General features: G+C 45.7%; 1 protein-coding gene across 2 annotated transcripts; it reads right to left on the bottom strand.

Moving 5' to 3' along the window:
* On the bottom strand, nucleotides 1–26,630 carry LOC118777360 (protein SCAI-like). 2 transcript variants are annotated; one of them, XM_036528186.1, is made up of 17 exons: nucleotides 26,036–26,630; nucleotides 16,941–17,072; nucleotides 10,001–10,096; nucleotides 9,070–9,156; nucleotides 8,734–8,832; nucleotides 8,277–8,373; nucleotides 8,012–8,110; nucleotides 7,723–7,875; nucleotides 6,641–6,742; nucleotides 6,393–6,494; nucleotides 5,275–5,353; nucleotides 3,678–3,777; nucleotides 2,705–2,786; nucleotides 1,841–1,913; nucleotides 1,535–1,708; nucleotides 977–1,077; nucleotides 1–168 (listed from the first exon to the last, which is right to left on the bottom strand). In XM_036528186.1, the coding sequence occupies exons 2-17, from the start codon at nucleotides 17,045–17,047 to the stop codon at nucleotides 22–24; spliced, it is 1,698 nt and encodes a 565-aa protein (XP_036384079.1). In that variant the 5' UTR covers nucleotides 17,048–17,072; nucleotides 26,036–26,630; the 3' UTR covers nucleotides 1–21. The 2 variants fall into 2 exon arrangements, with proteins under 2 accessions (XP_036384079.1, XP_036384080.1); XM_036528187.1 differs by lacking the exon at nucleotides 26,036–26,630 and adding an exon at nucleotides 25,784–25,868.
* Between the last annotated feature and the right edge of the window lie 241 nt (nucleotides 26,631–26,871).

The raw sequence follows: 26,871 nt of genomic DNA on the forward strand, positions 1-26,871 counted from the left end.
GGGCCAGGGGAAGGGATGGGGTCAGTAGCTGTCCGGCGCGCTGTCGTAGAAGAGGTTCTGCACTTCCAACATGGTGGCCAGGTCCAGCACGTGTTTCTGAAGCACGCTGCTCTCCACCGTGTCCTGCTTGGGCAGCGGAGGGAACGACTCCGGGAAGCTGCGAGACTCCTGGGAGAACACAGACCCAACAGCCAATCAGCACGCAGACACCAAGCCGCTGCACGCCTTCCAATTCAGAAGCATTCAGAAGTCTCTATTGAGCATGGTGCTGGTTATATCAGTGTAGGACATATGGGTCAATGCTGAATTTTAATCATTTTGTGCTGGAAGTCACTCTGCTAAATGAATGTAATGAAATGTAGTGTAATGTAACCTGGAGGATGGTGGGTTGGATTCTACTAAACGATGTGAAATCTATGAATATACTTCTCTATGAATATATAGCTCTATCTAGTATATGTTTTTGGCTGCTCAAGGCTTGAATATTTGAGTAGAGCCTCCTCAGTGATATAACATCCAGATTATCATCGACACATTTTAAAAGGTTCTGAACTGATATTCACACAAGGGCCTCCATCAGTACTGAAGTCAAAGCTGATGGTCTGCAATCATTGTACTCCTTTGGGCATGGCTCCTTAGTAATGAAAATGATGCGTGATGTTTTCCAGTCCCTTGGCACTGAATGTGAATCAGGTTGCCAGACTGGGCTCAGTTCCTTAGCAAGTTTAGGAGTTTAAAAATTTTAAGTGGCCACTCAAATTGTCGGGTTCATTCACACGTTTAAAACATCAGTACCCTGCTCACAAGCACGTCTGTGTGTCCCACTGTCCTGGTGACTTTGCTAGACCCAGTTGTGCACCTTTGCTTTTTAATTCACTCTGGATGAAAACGACTAAATGTGACTAAAAGGCAGGTGGATGAGGGGTTTGGGTAGAGCGTTTGGGAGCAGGCGGAGGGCTCGGGAGCAGTACTGTACCCGGAACAGCTTGTGGAGCCTCAGCACCGCCGAGCAGAACACAAACCGGATTAGCAGCAGCCGCAGGAACTCGTCCCCGTAGAACTGCAGGAAGGCCTGGTCTGAGGGGGACAGCGAGGGGACAGGGGTGAGAAGGCAGAGCTTCCTGCCTCCTTCTCCGTGTTAAAGACATCACTGTATACTAATACTACAAATCAAAGGCATATGACATCTACCTACCTGTGTACCTGCGTGTCTATGCACATTTTATATATTATATATTATATATATAGAACATAAAAAAAAAACAACCAGATCTCACCATTCAGTCAGGGAAATAAATAATACGTCTGTCTTTGCCTGTCTCTTCAGCTCTCCTTTGTCTCTCCCTCTCCCTCCCTCACTTTTTACTCTCCTTACCCTCTCCATCTTGCTTTCTCTCCTTCTTTCCCACTTCCCTCTTGTCTGGCCCTCTGTTCCTGACTCTCACTCCCTCATTCAGTCTTTCCTTCCCAGTCTTCACCTCTCTGCTTCTCACTGCCTGCTTTCCTCTGTTATTTTCTCTCCCTCCCTCTGTACCTATGGAGTGCGAGTGGGTAACCAGCTGGCCGATGTCACGGTACACCTTCCGTAGAAACTCCTGGGCCTTTTCCCACAATCCCTGGCGCAAGCTGCACAGGTCACAAATGAACAGGAACGCCATGAGGGGGCTGTACAGGAAGAGGGTGAAGAGGCTGCCACGCTGTGATTGGTCTGAGGGAGGGAAAGAGGGAGGGGCATAGTGAAACAGTTCAGCCAGGTAGGCTTGCAAAGCCTGGGGCTGGGCTTCATCAGTAAGGCCGTTCTGAAGGCTGTGCATGGGGGCAATGAGTGCTGGGTACACACCTTTCATGCTTTTAGGATACACTGTCGGCGAGAGCAGACACACCAATGGCTGTCCGAAGAGATTCGAAAAATTCTAGGCAGTTGAGAAGAAACAACATACACACACAAAGACACACATGTACACATAAAATCAACATGAAAAATTAATTATGTAGCCTCACATATACATGCATTCAAATGGAATATTTCAATATGCAAAGTAAATACATTAACACAAATCAAGACACCAGAGGGCGCCCTGATACACATATACAAAAAGAATGTAAACATGTAAACTCAAACAACCCCTATGTTTGAAATTAGACAGGCCTCACACATGGTGCCCACACCATGGACAGGTTTTGCCATTTTTAAAAATTATATTCCATTATCTTCAGTCGCATCTTCAACACTGCTGTTGCCACAAAGCTTTCTCCCACCCATGAGATTGCCCAGCTTGGTTTGATTTCTATTCCACAGCTGGGTGATTTCTCCCTTATAAGGATAAGAATCCCTTTCTGCCTCAAAGTGACTTGGGATTCTAATGTGGACACACAGTTTGACAGTTATGGCCTCCCTGAATGAATTATTGCAGTCTTTGGTTTGGGAGCCATGTCAGGCCACAAGGACAAAACCAAAAGAAATTTTCAGAACTTCTGCACACACTCTGGTCTTTGCCAGTCTCATTGAATAATGTCTTAAATTTTTGGTCAGCAGAACATCAAACATGTAATGCAAACAGTACATACACTATATATGGAGAAAGACTCCTCCTTGAATAACTCTTGCATACAATCCAGTTTGAAGCACGTGGGCAGGGGTTGGTCTGAGGCCGCAAAGCCAGCCCAGAGGACTCTGCAGAGAAGGGGGAATGAAAGGGCTCACCTTGTAGGCCGTGCTGTTAGAGGAATCGACGATGATGAAGAGAGGCTTCCTGGTGAAGGGGAAGAGATCGCCAGGGTGGAGGCTGAAAGGGGAATGAGACACGCATCAGGAGGGAGGGTGGGACAGAGGGGGGGACGGGACACAGCCCCACACCATCGACCAGCCCCATGGGCACTCTCTAACACATCACCAGCCTTGCGCTCACTGAACACACTACTTGGACAAATGTACTGTAACCACTGGCAGGATCATCTTCCGTGAATCAGGAACTCGTTTAGAGCCCCACGGAGAGAAGAGGCACTGATTGGCTGTTCCTCTGTAACTGCTCTCACCATTGGCTATATAAAGAGCGCCTACAGAAAAACACCATTTCAATGAAGAAGCTGGCATGTCAAAACACTTTACTTTTTTTTTTAATTTAGTTTACCAAAAAAAATACTGGATGAAACTACTTTTATGAATGTAGTTTCTGAAATTGATGTTTGCTTTCTTACTGTAACTAAATAGATGTAGCCTTTTTTGCCAGAATACCTTAGTCAAATCTAATATATCATTTTAACAAACTGAAAAATGATCTGTTACTCTTCAGTGCATTGCATGCTATATGTCACCCTGAATCTGTGTATTTTCCACGTGACTGAGACATGATAAAATAACGACCATGTGTACCGAGGGGCCTTCACACGGTGCTTAGCTGCTTTCCAGCGCCTTTCCCACAATGCATTACCTAGAATTTGCTTTTGAATTGCCAAAGATTGTCTAATGTATAATGATTTCCATTTCCCATTCACACATGACTCAGTGTTGCTTTCCCCGGTGTCAGTTAACGGTTCACATGGTGTGGGGGGGAAGTTCACCACTGCATTCAGTATAGTGAGTAGGCCAGTTCATTTTTCCATTCAGTTCAGTAGAGTGATAGTTTGTGTTAGTGTTCCGTAGTTCAGGGTTCAGCGTTGCGGCTCCTCTCTCTCACCAGTGCATCTCCTTCTGTGCCTGGTTCTTCTTCTGCACCGTCTCCCCATTTACCACGTCACGGTTGGTATTGGTGAGAACACCTCCAAAGTCATAGGGCCCTGAGAGAACAAGCAGAGCGATTACCCACACGTGCACATGTACACTAACACTTACACACATCCCAACATTCACAAGCCCAATATTACTTCAGTCCAAAAAGATTTGAATACCAACACTGTCTTTCAGTGCCAGAATCTGTGTGACTAGGGTTCAGACTCAAAGCCTGACAATCACTTTAATATATTTTTTGCTTTTCTGCTGATCTGCAGAATGCAAACTTTAAATGTTATGATGCATACACTTCACAGGACTTAATTCGTTTGTCAAAGATAAAGTCCATATCAAGTCCAAAGTATCACCCGCTCATGGGTTATCAAGTTTTTCCAGGACATCCTCGCAGCACTGTCTGTGTTCTCTGTCTCGCTGTAGCGAGACTGCCCTGGTTCACTGTCCCTGGGGGCGAGGACAATGCCCACATTTTTTCATAAGAGAAAAATCAATGAACTTTTAAAGTGTCTGGATGAATCGATACAACTTTGAACAGAGAGCTGTTTATCTAATGTAAGCAAGGGAGCGCTATCGATCTTTAGAGCAGGGAAATGAAATATCTACCACGGCAAGACCGCGAACACGACGGCATTTAAAACCCCTTTGATTTAAGGAAGGGTCCATCAGTGTTACAGCGGGCTGCCTCTGGTAAAGAGAGCAGGTGAACCTGGGCATAGCAGACGGAATGCTCTCTTTCTCTCATACACAATACACAGACACACGTGTTTGACTTGTCTTGTCTGAGAACTGATGAATGTGCCTCTCAACATTACGAGTGGGCAAAGTGGCAAGAGAAACTCTGGCCTGCTGCTCATTCGTGCCGTGTGTGGCAGTTAGGAGCTCAAGCTGGGCACTTCAACGCAGCTTCTGTGTGTGAGTGAGTGTGTGTGAATGAGCGTGTGTGCCTATGTCTTTCCCTATGTGGTGTGCATACATATGCGTTTGTGCGTGCATGTGTGTGTCTGTGTGTGTACACGTGTGTGTATATGCATTTATGTGTGTGTGTGAGTCTCTGTGTATATGTGAGTGCGTATAAGAGCATGTGCATTTTGACAAAAAATGGACTCGCAAGAAAGACTTCCTTATTATAGCACAGCACGCTTCCCAAGTTCATCCATGACAATTCATTCCTTGCAGCGATTGTTGAATTGTGTTTCGGTGCCAACTCACACTATTTTAGGTTGGTTTTGTGGATAGGGCTCAAGGTTATGGTGGGCCAGAAATCAGGAAACAGCAACACAGAAATTACACCAAGCACCAGCTGGTGTGGAGGGCATGTGGCATTTCAGAAAGTGGCCAGCAGCTGGCGTACTGGTTATAGGATGGAGCTTTGAACCTGAGGGTCTTGGGTTTGTATCCTTTGTGGGACATTGCTTTTCTACCTTGGGCATCTGCTACTCAAGTAAGTGATAATTATGTCATACATTTTATTGCCTTACACATCATTAGTCCATGATGAATGAGAAGGAGAACTGCTATAATAGGCAGATGAAAACATAGCACACTACCTTCATAATCAGTGCATCCAGTGGGGAAGACTCCAGTGGCTGAGAGGTAGACCAGAAGCACGCTGTTTGCTGGCAGCTCCTGTGACATCATCACATAACTTACGTCAGCCAGTCCCGACAGCTCCACACGGGATAATTTCACCAATCAAAGACTAGCATCCAAAGGCAACAACATCCTCAAACGACTGTTCATTAAATCATGCTCAGTACATTAAAAACCATACGCTGTAATAAACAATGTAGCAGAATTATATTAGCTTGAGAGAAATACCCAAGAAATAATAGAGAATAAAATATAAAAAAAAATGTAAAGAAAAGAGGGCTTTAAAGAAGTGAGACAGAGCGGCCTGCTTCTTCAGATGACAGGGTAGCAGAAGGTGACACTCGTAGCAGTATTTTTAGGACACCCTCAGTGACAGTGCTGTTGTGTCAGCCTGCCTTAATCACTGCCATATGTGTGAGCCGCTGCGACAGAGCGAGGCGTTCATTCCGCACCATCCTCACACTTCTACAAATGTGTTACAATCTAGCGAGGGAGAGTGAAAGAGAGAGAAAAACTGCTCAGAGGACATTGCTCTGTCATCTGATTGAATGGATCTGTGGTTCCGCCAGTGTTAAATGAACAGCCCATAGCAAGGCATGGTATCATTTCTGTTTTTTTTTCACATTTCAGGGTTCACATCTATCGAAATGCTCTTATTCAGATGTAGTATAGGCAAAAAACCATGTTGGAGCCAACCTGTGTAAACAACAATAACCTGATGGAGGGGTCACAGCTGTATGATGTCCTGCTGGCCTGGTAGGGTAATATCTACGGTGTGCTGATAGGGTCATATCTATGAGAAACTGCCAGCATGTCTCAGAAGCTTCTAAAGTCAGTAAGAAACTGGCAACCCAGCTCTAAAGTCAACGAGAAACAAGCAGCCCAGCTCCTAAGTCAACGGGAAGCTGCCAATCTGGCTCTAAAGTCAGTAAAAAACTGGCAACCCAGCTCTAAAGTCACTGAGTCTGAAATGAGGGATGCACAGATCTGAGGAGGCAATGAATAATAGATTAAAAGAGCAGCAGCTGTATTTAGCATGGCCGGGGCGGCGCAGTGGGAGGTGAGAGGGGCGGACCTTGAAGGAGGCAGACAGGAAAGTGTATAGCTGGCTAAAAGTGGGTTTGTACAGCAGGTATTTGTGAGGGTTCTCTCTCTTGGCTGGTCTCTCGCTGGGCTCCTGTGAGGACACACAATAAAACTGCGATCAGACCAGTGGACAAACATGTTTGAATGTGTGTGTGCGTGTGTGTGTGTGTGTGTGTGTGTGTGTGTGTGTGTGTATGTGCTCCTGGTTTGTAGTTACATACAGTAGAACTCACTCACCAGTGTCCCTGGTTTGGTCGCCTGTGTAGCCAGGTTGACAGGTTCTCGTTCCAATGCCTGAAGCATGCGAAACATGTCGATGGTCAGCTCACTGAACTTCACCTGTCCGGAAGACAGAAAGAGGGACTTGTTATCACAATGCTATTTATGATGAGCGCGTGCGCGCATGCACACACACACACACACACACACAGTGTTTTAACAACAAATCATTTATGATCACTTATCACTTATCCTAATTACGATGGTGACAAAATGGCAGAATATTACCATCATATTTGGGCTAGCATATGATTTTATTTGCACTTTTATATGCACTATTTTACCTTCCTACACACATTCACATTACCTTTAATGGCAAATTTACAACTCCAGACGAGTCTATTAAATATGGCTAAAAATACCTCAGAACCCGTCAGCTAAATGATACTCATTAAACTGAATATTTTGTGAAAAGATACACCCATGCCAGCTTCTGCCAGTGTTCTACATTAGAAAGGACAGAACACTTACTTTAATGACCCGGCTATAAGTATGAAATATAATCTGTCATGTTTATAAATACAGATGATATATTAAACATTTCTCATATCCTAATCAGGTTATTCAATGCAAAAGGACTTTAGGAAAGCATGTATAGCTTGGCAGACTCCTAGAGACCTCCTTGTTATCTGCTGATGCTATTTTTGAGGTCTGCATTCCTGAAGAGTGTCCCTGGGGATGTTTGGATTCTTACAGTGTAGGACAGAGATGTGGGGGTCACCTTCTCCAGGAGTACTGCCTCCTATTATTATAATCATATATACTCTACATCTGCCTCTCATAATTATAATACATTATAGAATGTAATACCAAGTAAATACACTTATGAGAAATGCCCACATGGTTGTAAAAAAAAACCATCTACACCTGCATGCGGAAAGCTATACTGCCCTACATAATATGAATATAATACTCTATCAGAATGCTAAATAAGCAATTTCTCAAGCTCATACATGAAGCTGAAGTGGAAACTATCGTATGTGTATTTCTGGTTACCGTGTGAATTTCCTGAAACCACACCCATGTCCTCTGCGCTGTACCTGATTGTTGCAGTTGCCGATGATGAGGGCGTCAGCTAGGGTGAGCTGACCAACCACCATGCCCTGCTCTAGCTGAGGTACGCCCCCTTCCTGCAGACGATTGGACGTGACCACAGCAGTGTTGTCATCGTTCAGCACCACAACCGGGTCCGCCTAGACAAACACAAAAGCACGTGCAAAAACACACACACAAAGGGGCATCGGCGGGTGTTTTCAACTTTGGGTGACCACAGACACAACTTCGAATTCACACAAATCCAGAGTATCTCACACACTGCGCGTCTCTCACCATCACAAAGGCAGCCACCTCCTGCAGCACAAGGTTCCACTCCAGCTGGTCCTCTGTGTTGAAGCGTTGCGTGTATTCCTCTATCTCCTCTGACAGCTCCTGTATGCACATGCACACACACAAACATAACAGCCATAAGCCACGCCAAATAAGGATATCCTACATTCAAAGGCCCAGCTGCGCTACAGTATAACACCGATCTGTCCTCTCATGGCAGAACGCACGGCTCAAAAGCTGAACACAGCGGGGCGCTTAAAGACCTCACCTTGACCAGCACCTTGACCAGGTCCATCTTGTTGAGCAGCAGACAGACCACAATGAAGCGGGCATAATACCGCAGCTTCTTCACCACCAGCTCTGGCCTGAGAGATGCCACAGGAGGGGAGAGGGAGAGGGGGAGAGAGGAGAGGAGGGGACAGGAGAGGAGAGGAGGAGAGGGGGAGAGAGTGGGAAGACAGTCAGTCTGGATGTGAAAACAAAGCTTGGGGGGGCAATGCAACTACATCAAGCAGCCAATGAGCATAAAGGAAATACTCTGGCAAAACAACCACTGCGTTTGAGAAATAATGATGACAGTTGACAGTTCATGAGAAAGACGTTTTCCAAACACTCTTCTCTCTGTGACAGCACTCCTGTACGCTGACTCCAGATCAGAATTCCAGCATGACAAATGAGGAACAAACACATCATACACAACAGCACCTAGCACACCTGGTCCTCACCTGTCTTCCTTATTGACTTGGTAGTAGTAGGACCTCTGTCGGATAGCGGAATAGAAGGAGTATGCCTCATTTAGGTAGCTGGTTTCAGAGGTGCGGAGGCTAGAAATGTTAGACACAGGTACTGAATATAAAAACAGGTTTATCACTCAATGTAACATTATACATGCAAATATTATTCTGATGAACCCTCTTTGCCACACCTGAAACCACAAAGTGAGCACACCATGTTAAAGATGGGCAGGCATAGCAGAGCTTAATGTTCAGGATTAAGAAGTGAGTCTTACTAGTGGGGGTAGTAGAGCCTGGTAATGTTCAGAATTAATTGTAGAGTCTTACTAGTAGTGGTAGTAGAGCTGACCGATTTTGGAAGCCACCTCCCCGATCTGCCATCTCTTCAGGCCATATCGGTTGTCCAGTACCTGTCTGTGAACAAAGACACAAATCCAAGCTCATTTACCAGGGACACCTGCGTCCAGCGCACCAGGCATATAGTGAGTCAGCCCCCATTAAGAGAGCACTGGGAGAGAGCATGGAGCCACTCAGAGTCATCTCCCCTCTCTCTCGTTCTCTCTCCTCCCCCTCCTCTCTCTCTCCCTCTCATGTTGTGCACAGAGAGCTCCTGCTGTGTTACTCTAATTTTAGAGTAAAGGGCCCTTTTTCTTCCCTGCCTGACTGCTTAATGACCCTTTCCCAGTGTTCAGCCACGGGGCTGCATACACTCTCAATGAGACTGGTAATCCTTCTCCAACACATTATTCATTTATGAAACTTCACTCTCTCTACTTCTCTCTTCCTCTCTCTCCTCTCATCTGCCCTCCTGTCTTTCCCTTCTTTTCCCATTTCCCACTCTCTCCCTGCCACACACCTTCTCTCCACTCCTTATCCACTGTCTCCCCTTCTGTCCCTTCACCCCTCTCTCTTTCTCTTTTTCCTGTACCAGTCCAGTCCATTCACGCAGTGACAGACGCATAAACAAACACAAATGCAAAACATAAAAGCCAGCGCCCGTGAGGCCATTTTTTCAGCAGCTCAATCCTGAGAGCCAATGACAAAATAAACATTAAATATAATGTAAAAATGCAATAAACAAGCCATTAACATGTGTATGTGAAATAAATATAAGAGAGGCTAGTGTGGGGTCTACAGCCAGGCAGCAGGGAGTGCTGCCTTGTGCGAATATTCGCGAATGGCAAATCCTGGAAGGGAGGGGGTCTCTTCAGTATGGTCCTAATCCGCGGGATGCACCTGTCCAGGTGTGGCAGCGTACCTGTGCTGCTGCTGAAACTTCCACAGCTTGGTGTAGACGTCGAAGGTCCGGCCAAAGTAGGATTGCCACTGTTTGTGTCCATACTGAGGCAGGTCCCTGTGGGGCAGGGGGATGTTGCAGTCAGACAAACAAAGCAGGAAGTAGAGCCAATGCTGTGTCTGTTTGTACGCAGTGCAGCAGAACACTCTGGGTCATCTGCTTTCTCCTCATCTCAGAAAACAAAGGTGAACATATTGGTGGCATGTACTGACAACTACACAACAAATAGGTACTACTTTGTCATTTAATAAAAACAATAGCAACGTCTTTATAGTTATAATAACATTGTAACGTAGTGACTGCTGCCCCTCCCCCCGGGGCCCAAGGAGCCCAGATGGAGGAGAGAAAGAAGGAAAGAGAATTTCATACTGCCAAATGTCACAATCATCTTCCAATAGGTGCGCCTCCTGCAGTGGTACAACGCAAGCCTCACCTTACACTGCTGTGCTGTGTAAAAGGATACACTCCTCCCTCCAGTTACACTGTCCACTACAAAAACTGAGATCTCAGCATCTCAAAGACCATCAAAATCACCAAACTCCTGGGGAACAGCATTTCCCACCATGCACCAGAAATCCAATGTTGGAGGAGACAGACCCTAACATCGACCATCCGTCATCAGAGGGACTGCCAGACAGACAGGGACACAAGGAGATGCTAGCTGGACATGAAAATTGGGAAAGCCAGATCACCATGGCAACCTCCGGAGATGGACTGAAAGTGCACTGGTGCCTGAAGACTGCTCAAATCAATGCCTAATAAATAAGTAATTACACTAGTGTGGGGCATGTAGGCCTAGATTCTGAGCTCAATTATTTTACTTACCTCTTAGTTCAAACTTAGTATTGAAGAACAATGGTGATTATTTAGCGACCATTCTCATAGCTTGTAATCTGATATAATTAGTATACACAGTGTAATGTTGATTGTGTTTACGTAGGTTATGTGACACACATTCCAATGTGACCACAGACAATGACAATGTGATCACAGACAATGTGATCATGTGTATGTGGTGTAGGCCCTCCAACTGAGAGGCCCCTAATTCCATACATCCATGTCGTTGTTCTTAGTTCAACCACTGTATGTCTGACCACTGACAGGGCTGCTCTGATATAATAGTTCTGTACCTCATATCCCAGGCTCGGGCCCACTCATGTTCCCAGGCTCGGGCCTGCTCTTTGCATGTGACTTTTAGCCCATTCTTTGTGTATAAGTATGGTCTGCCTTGGGTGATATAGATGCATACCACTTAGTGTGCCCCATGACCTACTCTCCCACTCTGCCTCCCCTGTCAAGGTCCCACGAGACGTTGAGGAGGGTGTAAGGTGTAAGACTGTAAGCGCAAGACTTTGTGCATGTAACATCTGAAACTCCGCTGAGCCGACCATCGCCTATGAAGCCTTGCTGTATTGAAGATCATCAATAAGCAGTCTTTTCTGTCTCCTTCAACCGAGGTCCAGACTGAAGTTCTTTGTGTTAACAGTTTTAGTAGTTATTTTGCAAGTACATTAATGCTGAAGCAATTTCACTGAATACCAACACTATGCAAGCCACCCAAACTTAGAAGCTTACTACCTTTTCTCTGTATATTTATAGGTTAAAAATACATATTGACACCAAAACTAGAAATTGCGAGACCCCTTGAGGACCAGACACAAAAAACTACTGCTATACTGGTTGACCTAGGGATACCACCCATCCCCCCCCTTTGCAACTGCTGATCAGCCTGTATATCTCTATGTCTATGAATAACTTCAGTAAAGGCTTGAGGGGCTGATGCTGTTGATCTTAATAAACAGTCTGGGATTTCAGGACATTCTAAAAACCTTGCAGAGAATAACAGTAATAGTAAAAGCAAAATAATAAAAACCCAGAGAGAAAAAACAGAGGAAAACAGAGAGGGTGCTCACACACCATTGGCTCCCGGCCTCTTAATAAGCAGAAGCTGAAGTGTGGCGGTTTGCTAAGACGCACGTCTCTCCAGAAGCACGGCTGTTATCAAAGCGTGTTTGCATTACCGCTGACTCTCGACTCAAGAGAGCAGATATGTATGGGTACAACAGTGATGCGTCAGTGGATTGGTGGGGGCGGGGTTGGGTGTGGTGAGTCATAACGGTGATGATGCGATGGAATCTGACGCTGAGCTCTGCCAGCCTGCCCGTCTGCCGGAATGGCAGCACAATGTGGCAGGTTTTTTTTTTTTTTTTAAACTGAGCTCCAGGCCCCATTGTTATCGTCAACCCGTTGCCATGGTGATGCATCTGGAGACCGAAAAAAATATGGACAGAGAAGGACACTGACTGAGGCTGGGCTAAGGAAAAAAAAGAAAAATGCATGCACATAAACACGCACACGCCCTTCTCGCTGTGCGCCTGTGGAGAAGAAGAGCTGGAAGGCAGCGTGCAGAGTTCACAGTGGGAACGCAGGGCAGAGCCAGTTTGTCCTTTAATAGCTCCTCTTTACGTAACACTGCCCACAGCGACACCTGTCCACAGGGCAGGGTACCATAAGCCACAGTGGGAAGGAGATCAGGACAAACCCTGTCCTCTCCAACACACACACACACGCACGCACACAGACACACATGCACACACACACAAATGCACTCAGTCATAGTCATACAGACAATTCATACATAATCACAGAGGCTTTCATAGTTCCTGAAGCACTGAGCTCCCTCTGCCCTGCTTAGAGCAGCCAACATAAGGCTGTACAAAGCAGCACCATCTGCTCTGTACAGCAAGGAGAATTCTCCTCTTAACCCAGATGTTAGCGTTAATGAGCATTCAAATCCAGCCAATTATCACTAACTGCATATCTTTAGTGTTACTTTAAACACAATAAAAGGTAGACTACCTCACACTTGCACAACGTTGTTTTTACTTGTGCCCATTCTCCTTGGTGACTTTACAGTAACTCACATGCAGTCCCATTTAATTAAATCTCATCAATTGAATTCTGGCCCATAGATCTCAACTGGCTACACCAATCCAATGGCAAAGAAAAGAGTTCATCGTTATTTTTGTGTTTACTATATTTCACTGCTGAATCTCCCCACTTCTGACTACAGCAAAGAGTTAGCTGACTACATGACATACACATACACATTCACACACTAACACACATACACACGCATTCACACCCATCCAACCACACACAGGTGAACATACACACTCATGCACATTCATACACTAACTCACACACACCAACACACATACACACAGGCACACTCACAATTCCATCTGTGGCTTATTTTCCAGTTAAGAAGTCAGCCTTTAAAATCTACTCAATCACCACAAACAAATAAATGACTGAAAGCAGGCCTGAGAGGGCAGTTAAAAGCATACAGGTTAAGTGAAGAATACATGCAGAAATCTGTTTTTCTAACTGAGACACAACTAGCTGAGTCTCCCCCCACCCCCCGCACTCCCCTCGGGCTCTGATTTATAGCCTCATTCCTTCCTGAGGTCTGTGGGTGAATACATCTTGTGGGTATTAATCCTATCAGGATGGGAATTTAATGGTGCGTGGAATGAAATTAAATCCTGCCTGATGATTGCGCCCACGTCGCATGTGTGTGTGTATGTGTGTGTGTGTATGTGTGTGTGTGCGGCCGCATGTGTGTGTGTGTGTATGTGTGTGTGTGCACGCGTGTGTCTTCCTCACGACCTTGTTCCTCACAGACAGCGAGGGCATTCGGGGTGAGAGACGAATCTTATCACCAGGCCCAGAGTGTGTACGTGCGAGTGTGCATGCATATGTGTGTGTGCAGAGAATGTACATGGGACTCTGAGTCTGTGTGCCCGAATGTGTATGCCTTGTATGTTTGTAATTGCCTGCATGTGAATGTGCTTGTGTTTTAGTGTGCTATCACACATTTTCGTTTTTTGTACTTGTTTTTATGACTTTTACATACAAACGTCTCTGCAGGACTAACAGGAAGCCGAAGCACCAAACCCTATGAGACAGAACTCTATGGCCCTCACCAGGACAAAGCTATATCCAGTAGATATGAATGTCCATACGATGACAGAGTAAGACTCGCTCTTGATGCAGTTACAGGGGTACTGTTCTTTGGCTTGGAGTCTGATGAAAGAATCACCCTCAGCTATGAGGCCAAGGCCGATGATCCCCCATTTGGACATCTTACACAGGGAAAAGAAAGGGAGGATTTGGGGCGGACGAAGAAGGCTCTTCCTCCTCCACCCCAAATCCTCCCTTTCAGGGGCCTCCCTGCAAATAGGCCCCTTCTACAGCCCAGTGTCCCCTTCAGTGTTACAGGTAGAAAACCAACGCCCCGTAACACTGAAGGGGACACTGGGCTGTAGAAGGGGCCTACTTTCAGATGAGAGGCTACGACAGGAAGAAACCATGGTGTTTATCGCAGGGTGTAGGGGCTGCCTAATCACCTCCAAATCTAACAAGCTACTTAAAATTGTTATCTGTGTAGAGCAGCTGACATGGGGTGAGGGTTGTGGCCCTAAACAACTGCCATTCCCCATCCCCCAGGACACCATCCAGCATTACAGAGAGACTGGCTAACCTACCTATGTCACCTGTGAAAACCATGTCTGGTAAGCAAACACAAACTTGAAAAGACTGGGTTCATGAAATTGTACCAAAGACAATCTACATGCAGATGAGATACTAGGTTCTGTGTGCTCGACACAGAAGATTATGCCTCTGACACTGCTGGAGCTAAAGGCATCCTGATGTATTGAGTCATTATGAACATTCACATGGGACTATGGCTGAGATAAGAACATTCATAGCTACCACAGAAATGCGGACAGCAACCGTGGCCTCCTGCTACTAATGGAAGCATCTTGGACATGGATGTATGCAAGAAAAAAGAGATACGAAACCGAATGCCTTGTCACTAAATAGAATAATAGAGTATCTGTGGCAATTTTGCAAGTGACGTTTGCATGTGACACTCTCCAACCTCACCAAACATGTCACCTGTCCTGGAATATGGGAACATCAGAGGACACAAGCACTGAAGATCCAGTGACGTAAAGAAAAAAAAAAAACGCTCTATGGCTTTCTTTCTCCCTGGCTTAAAAATTCCTGTCTGGAAGCCAGGAGATAAGCAGTCGTTTGAAGAGGAAGTTAAAAATAAAATAAACTTTTGGCCCTTGAAAGGCGAGACTTCGTTTGCAGTCACATTCTTAGCTGACTGGGACTGAGCACGCTCCGTCAGCTCCCCGCCCGCGCCAGCAGCCTCACGCTGCCATAATCTCACACAATAAGACTAATTGATAAACTGTTATTATGCCATATGAAACCCCTAATCAGCAGCTACTGTTAACAGCTGCTATCACACACTACAGACACATTATTATACATTCCGGACTCTCTGTCTCACACAAATGCGCTCACACACGCGCACGGGCACGCACATCCACTAACACATCACACAACCAGAATGATGTACAAACACACTGACACAGGGATACTGACACATACACGTACATGCACACATGTGGAACGCACACAGACACAACGACCCTAATGGAACCAGGCTTTAGCTGATAAGCCTTACTTTGGCTTAGAATGACAAACTATTCACACACCCCAAGCTACAGGCAGGGAAATATTCTCATTTTTAGCTCTCTGTGTACTGACCATGGCTTGCTATGAGATGGACATCCACAATGCCATGTGAGGGAAAAGAAAGGAGAAGAAAGACTTGACCCCGAGCCTCTGATGCTACAGCGGGAGTGATGAACCCGCCAAGGCCTGCAGCGAAAGGGAGCCGCTGCTGCACACGCCATGGCCACAGCCACGCATTAGGCAAGAGAGAGAGGGAGAAAGGAGGGAGAAAATACAGCCCGCAGCGACTGACATACTAGGCCTATAAATAGACTGCGGCTGAAAAATGACTGATTAACTCAACACACAACCTACGAGCCCAGGAGGAACGGTGAAACACTGATTTGCGTGATTCTTTCTGAGTTTCACCCTCCGCGTGAGGGAAAACAATATAAGCAAAGACGTGGGAAGGATGCTGTGGGAGGGTGCTGGGTGCTTTCCCATACAAACTGCAGCTAGGGTGTCATTCATTTTTGCTTTGAATAAACCCATACTTTTTGGTCTACAGAGAAGATACATTTAAACACAACTGAAGAGTGGCTCCATCAATAAAATACAAACAGAAGACAAGAAGAACAGAACATAACAAGGGCTATAGCATATCTTGGCTCTGCTGGGGCAGTACTGTCAGAACTCAGCCCTGGCATCGAACCTTAGAGAGACAGAGTGCAGATCTTCCAAAGAAGTCCAGATATTAAGAAAACTGGCATAAATTCCTACCACACCTATGCGGAAACCAGTACACCAGTCTGAGAGTGAATGCATGAATGTAATAAAAGCATATACAGCAGTCTGTCTCATAAAAAGACACTACAAAATATATCATCTACCGTTCCAAATATCAGCTACCATTCCAAACTTATTATTAATATCACCCAGCCCAGGATTAAGAATTCTGTCAAAAACACCTAAAAATACAAAAAGAAGAAAAAGACCCAAACATGCAAGGAGAATCAGCACAGAAACAGCTCTTGAGCTGCCTCAGTCAGCTAGCACTAAAGCTCACTAAACACACACACACACACACACACACACACACACACACACACACAGACCACCACTGTAAACTATCTACAAGTCACAGCAAGCCAAATTATTGAACAAACTAAAACCTGGTTAATGGCTCAATGAGGCCAAAACAAAGTTATGATGACTGCCACCAGGCCTTGTAAAAGTAGACAGACGGACAGATATAGGCCCAGGGACAAAGGGGAAGTGTGAAAACTGAGACCTTGAGAAAGATAATCTGAAAGAAAGACAAACAGGCAGAGAGACAGACTGACAGGATGCAGGAGATCCTCACCTCAGGCCATTGAAGAGCTGCTTAGATTTGTCCAGCAGGTAGCAGAAGTCTGTGACAGTCTTCCTCTCACCCAGGGGAATGTCATCATCAGCACCCGCCCCAGTCATGGCGTCTACTTCTCTCTGTTCAGTCCTGACACACACACACACACACACACACACACACACACACACACACACACACACACACGCAAGAGCACATAAACACAAACACACATATAGAGAAAGAGAGAGAGAGAGACAGACAGTTTAAGATCTATCTCTCATTTTCAGTTTATAGGTCACCGACTTTTATACTCATTCATTCATGTACTGTGTGAGTGCCAAAAATCACAGTATAGACTTCATGAAGCACAATGCGTATAGCTAAGGAGACACTGGTGAGAGGGTGAGAGAGGATGCAAACAGTGAGTGTGAGAGGATGAGAGTGGGTGTGTAATGACAGGGTGAGAGTGGGAGTGTAATGAGAGGGTGAGAGTGGGAGTGTAATGAGAGGGTGAGTGGGAGTGTAATGAGAGGGTGAGAGCAGGTGTATAATGAGAGGGTAAGAGTGGGTGCATACTGAGAGGGTGAGAGTGGATGTGTACTTAGAGGGTGAGAGTGGGTATGTAATGAGAGGGTGAGAGTGACTGAGTCATGAGAGAGTGAGAGCAGGTGTGTAATGAGAGGGTGAGAGTGGGTGTGTAATGACAGGGTGAGAGTGGGTATGTAATGAGACGGTGAGAGTGACTGAGTCATGAGAGAGTTAGAGCAGGTGTGTAATGAGAGGGTGAGAGTGGGTGTATACTGACAGGTGGGCAGATCTCAGACAGGAGGTCTGTGCCACAGTGTGAAACCCTCCTCCAGACATGCCTCATGCCGCTCCCATGGCAACCGTTCCTCTGCCTCCGGTTTTGAGAGGAAGAGGCCGCAGAGAGAGCGCAATTTGGCAGGATGTTGTCACCATATGCCTCCAGGCCTGTAGACTGTGCTGCGGAGGCGGTTATTGTGTTGTCTGGATTTTGGCGAGCAAGACAGGATTCGCCTGGATCCCTCACCACATGGCACCAGAACACAGCGCCTTGGCTTTTACTTCAGTGTCATCGCAACAGAAGAATCCCCTTTTATACAGTCAGGGAAACTTTAGAGTTGAATCAGGACATTCTCTTCACACCTGCTGTTACAAAGACGTTGTGCAGCATCGGATTTCATGCCCCCGTTTAAAACAGGGGACCAAAGCCAGCATGGCAGAAGCCAACACGCCAGCATCCCAGCTTCAATGCTGCGCTCTCCTCAGCACCAAAAACATAGCGCACATCACTTACAAAACTATTACTCTGGTGTAGGCTGAATAGGCAATGGGTGAACAGTGGGTGACCATGAACCTGAGGCATTCACTCTCACTCTCCTAACAGGGAACAGAACATGACCAAACAGTACCACTCAGCTACAAGCCAAATTAACTCATCCAGATCAAAACCCAGTCCAAAATACTTTCAGAGCAAACCTTAGAGCAACGCATCCCAAAACCCAGGCTTGGAGGAGGAACACTGTGGACCCACCCCAGTTACACACTCTATAGCCTACTGGCCAAGAACTTCACGCTGAGAAACCACACAGGTTCCACCACCTGCAGCAACTGCCTAGAAGCGAGTGCAGGTGTATGAACCTCCAGCAGCGGTCGAGAGGAGGCCTGAATCTGTTGGGACAGAATGTAGCCCAGAAGTGCTAAAAGGAGCACAAGGCAGCATGAAGTGCAAAAAAATCCCAAAGGGTACACAAAAGGTGCTGTTTTAGTTGCTACATCACAGGTGTGAGGTGAGAGCCCTGTCCCCTGCGAACAGGCAACAACAGTGCGGAGGGAAAGGCCCACAGCACAGATGGAGCAACCGCACCACACCACTCCCCACTCCGACACACACAGTGTAAAGCACACACATACATGACCACTCACACATGTACATACACCCACATGCGCACACACACACACACACACACACACACACACTCAAGCACCCATCTGTATTGCATACATGTACAAACATACGCACAAAAATACATACACAAGGGCGTACTCACTCCACACGCGCGGACACAAACACTGAAGTACCAGCATAAACATGAAATGACAGGGTGTGAGACAAAACCAAGTTTTGAGACTTTTGAGAAAAGCTAAACAAAGTGATACAAGCAGAACAAGTACAGAAAGCGTAGCTGCTCGCTGAATGGCTGAATGGCTTTCCTCTCTCTCTTCCAGTGTGTCTAAAGTCTCTCACCTGAATAGGCACCACGTCAAGATCTGTGAATGTATGGGAGAATTACCTGTGTCTGTCTGAGTGCACTTGTGTGCATGAACACTGTAAATAAATGAACCTTCACTTCACCTCCCTGTCTGAGTTACAGTAGTACAGTAGGTGGCAATCTGTCAGTGACTCACACAACATCACATTCTACAGTCATTTTCCATCACATCTTACAAGCCCCTTTACTCTCACTGCATGGAGCAAACAGACACAAGCCTGAGTGTGGGGAAGCCTGAGGATCCAGTATCACTATCAATCAATGATCCAGCCTAACGATCACTCAATAATCCAGTATTACTATCACTCAATGGTGCAGTATTGCTGTCTGAAGCACCGCCAATCTCTTCCTATCCGTTTTGCCAATGAATGAATGATTCACACATTGTCTGGCTTCACTTGGGATATTGGTAGCCACAACACAGCCACTAATATTCAGCAGTATAGCAGCAGTGTAATGTGAAGGGCTTGTAACTGAAAGGTTGTTGGTTCGATTCCCGGCTGGGGCACTACTGTTGTACTCTTGGGCAGGGTACTTAACCAAACACTGCTTCAGTCCAGGAATATAAATGGATAAAAGTATAACCTATGTAAGTTAACCTGAATAAGAGCTTCTGCTAAATGACAGTAATGTAATGTAACATTCCTTTCCACTACCATATTAGAGGAGAGGCACAGTCAAAGAGAAGAGATGGGACAGTAGCAGGCCTACAGAGTGACACTGGTCACCACACGTATGTGTGCGGGTGTTTTTAATATAGGACTCACCGTTATTATTCATATTATCATTGTTGCTGCTGTTGGTACCTTATGGAAGATGTTCCTATGCTGGGAGGAAGCTGAATATTTTACAAAGGCCATTCAGGTTAGGTGCGCTGGTCAAGGGTACAACAGTTGCACCCCACAAAGGAACTGAACCTACAACCTCCTGGTTACCATAGTTACAGTTAAAATCAATTCTAAATCTCGGTTGTGGCTTTGTCCTATCAGGATCCTAAATCACACCCTGGAGACAGGCTGGCTGCCCAGCGGTCACCCGGGGATGAAATAGAGCCGGACCGGATAAAGGTCGAATTAACACCACCAATCACAAAGCAGGGCTTCAGAGAAAAAAAACGTGATCCATCCATTTTTATGGACTCCTTCACCCCCCTCATCACCACAGAGAGAAAAACTGTGGGGACAGGGGGGTCAGGAGGCTGGGGAGGACATGTTTATGGCTGAACCTGATGGACGATTGCTCTGTTTCAGGAGTGGAGTGGGGGTAGATGGGGTGAGAGACTGGACCCTCACATCATAGAACTGACGGGCAGCACCCCCCCCCCCAGCAATCTAACTCCATTTCTCTCCTATCAAGGAGTGACACATGATGAGCGCCACTTTCAAGATAAATAAATAAAACATTAAAAATACACTGAATTACATTACTGAGAATACACTGTGCTCAAAGTCACTCTGAATAATAGCTTTTGCTAAATGAATGTAATGTAATGTAATTACAAAACAGGACAATGGGACAATTTGCATGAAACGCACATGCTGTTACATGTCAATAGCACGTAAAATGTATACATGTGTTTACCTATGCACCTACCCACCTGTCTTTGCAGCTCTTACGACATACTCATATCATATGCATATCTTGCCATGAGCTCTGGGTAACTGCACTACAGCCAAATGAATAACACACACATATAAAAAATACAAATTTATATATTTACTTATATAAATACAAATATATTTACTTAAATACATGTCTATACGTTTTCACAGTTTTTGGAAACAATTACATATGGGATGTAACTTCCTAAAAGACCAATGAAAGCTTTCTCTCTGTCTAGGAGTCAGGTGTCTATCGGCTGTGTAGACTTCGGCACGTCTACAGTAGCCAACACAAGGAGACACTGATGGCCCAGTCACAAGTCTCAAATGACTTCACTGATCAATACTGGGGTCGATATCGATGCCTCACTCTTAACGGGTCTGTTTTCAGGTCATAACGAGCTGGTAATTGAAAAAGACCATGAAACCCTGCAGAGCTCCAACACGCCAAGAAAGAATAGAGCAGGTCAACTGTGATGAAAAGAGGACTGTCATTCTCTAGTCCCCACCCACTCCTGATGACATCACACAATAGCCCCCCCCCCAAGCAAATCTATATAAATAAAGACAATAGATGGATTTGCTACATGTAACAGTCATGTGACATGAACCAGGGAAGAGGACAAGGAGACAGAGGAAGGAGGAGAGATGCTTTGGACATATGTACCACATACTCTCATATATACAGACGCACACATACTTCCACTTACACACACACAATCACTCACACAGTCCAGTCACAGCTCTTCACATTCAGCTTAATTTACCATTCTGCTTCTTTGTACCACCTGTAAAGAGGAGCAGGTTCTGTACACAAATAAGTGTGACCCAATTATTCTCACTACATAAAAATGCAGGAATGTCCAGCACGAGGACAGCAAAAGGCAATGAGAACACAAGTCTGTGTATATGGGTATGTGTGTGGGTATTTGTGTGTGCCTGTATGAGTGAGCATGTGTGCGTGTGCGTGTGCGTGTGTATGTGTGTTCGCGCCAACAAAAAAACACATACACCATCTCCATCCCAGCCCAAGGCGGGATAGAACCAAGATTCAATCTAACTGCTATGGCGCTTTGTCCTTATATTTAAGCAAGTAAATCTTTTTATTACATGGAAATTCCTGGGGAAAAAGCCCAAATCCACCACTAGGAACACAAAGCCACTGGTTGCCATTTTCTGTGCCATGACTTCCACGCCGATGGGCGATTTTTGCTGGGTTTAAAAATAAATACCATCGCATCTCATTACAGTCAACGGTGTCTCCGGCACCACCCCCACTTATGCCATGCGACTATATCCCATTTGTAAGATCGTCCAGCTGGGTTCCATTTCTGTCACGTCACGATGCTTTCTGATCTCCCACTAGCATGGCTGGAATTCATCCAGTAACCTCACAGACTAATATACAGACATACTCGAATGACACACACAACACAGTTTTCATGTTTAAGCAGAATAAGGCAGTCATGGCATCATAAATGAACTGTCACAAGCACACTTTTGAGAAATGTATCAGGCACTGCAAAATCTGTGAGATTTCCCCTGATCTGTGAAACACCCGGATTACTCACCCCACTCACTGTGCCCGCATCAGCCTATCCACACAATGTAAAGATCAGTGGACCTGCACAGCATCTGAGCAGTACAGTCCTAAATTATGACTGCTGAGTGTGTGCATCACCAGCTGTTTTGCCTCCACCCACTTACATGACACTGCCCCCTATATTTCAGAGGAACTCCCACAGGCTGTCTCCATTGCAGAATCATTGGAGTGCACTGTCAATGCCTCCCAAAGGGAAATGTGGCCACAGACTCCCACTGTGCTACAGGCTCTCAGCTGCTGCAGAAATGCAGTCCTAAAGGACTTGGTCTGAGCGCATTATTCATTAGCCAGTATAACTTACAGTTTAACATTCCAGGCTTTCCACAGGTCGCCAGTATATCGGGACACTACTGGAATGAGTGGGGTCAAGTTTTTCTGTCAGGGTGGCATAGTGGAAAGGAGCAGGACTTGTGATCCAAGGAGCTTCTGCTAAGCTAATGTAAATCCAAGGATGCAGTACCTGAGATTTGAACCCAAAAGACCCTGTGACTTGTTCAGAAAGAACAAGTCACAGGGTCTTTTGAATTTTGTGCAAATTCAAGCATATCTGTAGCACTTGACACTCTGTCATGTGATTCTGTTCAGTCAAACAAGACTCCAGAGCATAGGGCACAGGCCTGTGTCGTAATCCACTTGTAATACATCTCCATTAGATTACTGTGGCCAATCATGTTCAGAGAGAAATGAAAAGCTGAAACTGGCAGGCTGAGTGTTGCCTGATGGCCTTTAGATTGTACCATAATTTGATCAGTCAGCCTCCCACCCCCTCCTCCCAGCAGAGTTGTGCGCTAACAAAGTGTTGGCAAGAAACCTCATTGGAGACTGTTAGAAAGGGCAAACACATGCCAGATTCACATGCTGCAAAAGGCCCCATTCGCAGTCACTTTGGTAAAACAGCAGGTTTGGCAGATGACATCATATAGTGCACCCCACCCATTTTTTTGTGTGATTGGCTGACTAGCAGCTCAGGGATTTTGCAGTGTGCGCTGTCTGTCAAATCAGGCATTCAGGTATATAGGCATATAGATTGAAATGCCAGTAGTATATTGGTGCGGTGTAGTGGTTAGGGTTTTTAAATTTGTGACTAGGAGGCTGCAGGTTTAATTCCCAAGTGGGGACATTTACTGAATAGCTTCAGCAAAGGTCCAGCTGTGAAGCTTGGTATTGTAATACGCCAACTGTAAACTGCCCTGGACGACTGTTGAGATGTTGTAATGCAATGAAGAGGAGGCATCTACTCTCACAAATGTTCATGAAACAAACTCACTGCTTTCTTTAAACCGGCCATGGAAACAGTAATTAACAGCGGCTTAAATCAGCGTCCTTTCCTCCCTCTCCATCCTTCTTTCAGGCTGAGAAGGAACATGACAGAGAAAACCTGCCGACAGACTTCTGAGCAGTCAGCCATGATTACGCAAGTCTTGAGCTGATGCCTCTTCTTCCACATCAGTCCTCTATCCACTTGCCTCTTTAGCCAAGAATTGAAAAAAAAAGAAAAAAGCACGGAAAAAAAACAGCAGAGGAAACATCTTCCTAACGTTTCTGCACCTCATAACCAGGCAAAATGAGGAACAGGAAAGAGTGAGAAAGGGGAGCAGAGGGGCAAAGTGTCCCATTTAATCTGAAGTGGAGTCAGGCACCCCGTGTTTACATGCAGAAGTGCCCTCCCTCCTAAGAGAGATCACCACCCCCACCATCAACACCCACAGACAGGAAAATCCAGCTGCAGGCTTCAGAGTTAAAAAAAAAAAAAACACTGTGCCTCTCCATGCATGACGTCAATGAATGAATGATGCTGAACGACTTCAAAAGGAATGGGCATGACTGGCACAGACTGTTTCACAGACATGTCAGATTAAAGGGAATGGAGGGTAGGATTCTGAACTAAAAACTGACAAACTGTTGTCACGAACTGGGTTGGGGGGGGGGGGGGTTGTCAGATTTCAGAGACAGACAGAACCAGGCAGAATGAGTTTCGAACCGATGCTGGGTAAGAAAACGGCAGGGTATGTAAACCCCATTCATAGCACATAAGGGCCATAAGGGACACCACATAGCAGCCGGGCAGGCAAACTGAGCTTGGAGCTCTAATACCCTCAGGGCAAGACTGTGCAACGCTGCACTGGCCCCTAAATGCTACAACCTCTGCCCGCCGTGGTCCTCATCTGACGCCCTTCTCCCATTCATGTCCTGCCTTGCTCTCCCATGCACAATTACAAACAGGCTCGCATGAACGGGCAGTGCACACGCCTGATTGAGACACAGGTACACTGTTAACAAGTCAACCGGTTGCCATGGGGCTCACAGCTGGTGTTACGTTCAGACCAGAAATTTCACCAATTCATTGCAGCACCACACCACAACTACACAATAAAAGAAAAAAAATCATTGGAACATCTGCAAACGATGCTACACCAAAGCTTGAGTATGTGCAGAAAAGAGCAGAGCCCACGATGACACACGGTCACAAATATCTACTAGCGTGATCAAGCTTGTCATGAGGCCGAAAACTGCATCGACCTTTTCGGTCCCGTGGCGACGAGCTTACTGTGACTGTGGGCAGCCACCGATGGATTCCCCCTCCAGGTCTGGTCCATATAAACCCCACACATATGCACGCAGAACGTCACGAACACTAAATTACAGAACAATCACTGCAATTCAGTATGTGAAATTCGTGCATATTAGTACTGGTTTCGTAATACCCTGCTAACTGAGGGGTAAAACACGAAAAGATTCCGTTTTGCCAAAGGCTTTATAAATAGAGTAAAGACGCACGCACACACAAGACTGAGCGATTTTACCGCGGAGGCTGATGTCACACTCGATTCCGAAATTTTCAATATTCAGCAAACGGTGAATGCATTACTTTTCATGACTGCGATTTGGAAACGGTCACAATCGTGAGTAAGACTGGCGGCAGTTCCTTTGTGCAATGCTCATTCAAATACACACATCTGCGCATGCATATGTATTTCTGTAATTTCTTGTCCGCTACACGAGACACCCTTGACTAAACGAAAAGACTAGCTATAGCTAAAGCTAAAGCTTCGGCTTGACATGCTAAAACACACAAGGAACAGGAGGGTCCACTTTATCTTAAAGTCGAGTGCGTATTCTCTGCTCTCATAAGGTTTATTTGGGAGGGGGTACAGCGCGGTCTTTCGAATAACGAAGGCTTTAAATGGCCAAACCAAGAGACCACCGGTTCATGCGAGGATTAACACTGACCTGCAAGGCATCATTAAAATGCACCTGTAAACCGTCTACTTTTCGGTCCCTCAGCCGAATTATCATAATGACAGTTCTGATAAACATCAGGTACATTATCGACGCTTATTTAGCTAAATTGATGCTTACCGTGCAATCGATACCTTAATTGAACCGCGAAGTCTTCCTGCTTTGTGCAAATCGGGTGGCTAGCGACCCGATGTTCAAAACGCTTGTGACAAGCAGTCGTTACTCTACGTCAAATCACCTTCTTCTGAGAGGTAGCTATGTCCACATGACCCAAATACCAGTGCTGCCGCAAAATCCATCGATTTACAAGCTTGCCAACACACATCCATAAACGTAATGTACACCCAGAGCACACAAATGAAAGACACTTACCGCTTCACTCAAAATCCAGTTGCGACAGTTAAAGGTGGCAGAGACCGCTGCCAGTTTTCTTGATTCTGTAAAAAAAAGATTGACAATACCGATCTGAAAGCATCAGCGAGGAGGAGAGAGAGAAGGACTCTCACACCAAACATACATGCCGCGCTGTTCTATGCACATCATTATCTGTCACTGACATAAGCTGGGACCCTACATGCCACAGCCATGAAACACAGATACCGTACTGCCAGGTAGCTTTCAAGTGCTTTGTTGAATTTCTCCGTACAAATGATTTCTTGGTGTACGACGTCCTAGTCGGCCCGGGCAGATGACAGTAGGAGCAAACTAGTTGTTATAACTAAGGGTGAATTCTTGGTACGTTGTATTGGTTGATGCAATTGAATCTGAGATCGCTAAGGTAGCTAGTTAGCTAGTCTGGTTGCTACTCTCTAAACTTCCGTGCGTTAAAACAACAAAATGATGTGTTGATGAATGCCTAGCGGAAATAATAAGAAAAACGTCTACTCTAAGCGTCTGATCACACACTTAGCTAAACGGTAAAGGACAGCTTCACAGTTACTACTGCCGCTACTGTATTCCATCGTGTTTACGCGGCAAGCATATAGCAGCTGTTGTTGCTAGAAAACCATCTCTGTCTTGGCACAATGTAGCTAACTTAGCTAGCTGAGATAGCTCGTTAGCTGAACCCCGTGTATCTCTCTTCCCTCCACAAAACCGTCTCCAAGCCAAGTGGAAAGTGCATGTAAATACGAGGCAGTAAGTAAATAACAGTATCCAAGATAGTGTCGCACTGTCATTTGAAACTTGCCGTTTTAACCCCCTTTCTG

The sequence above is a fragment of the Megalops cyprinoides genome, chromosome 5 (assembly GCF_013368585.1).
Source record: "Megalops cyprinoides isolate fMegCyp1 chromosome 5, fMegCyp1.pri, whole genome shotgun sequence".
Classification (NCBI taxonomy): Eukaryota; Metazoa; Chordata; class Actinopteri; order Elopiformes; family Megalopidae; genus Megalops; species Megalops cyprinoides.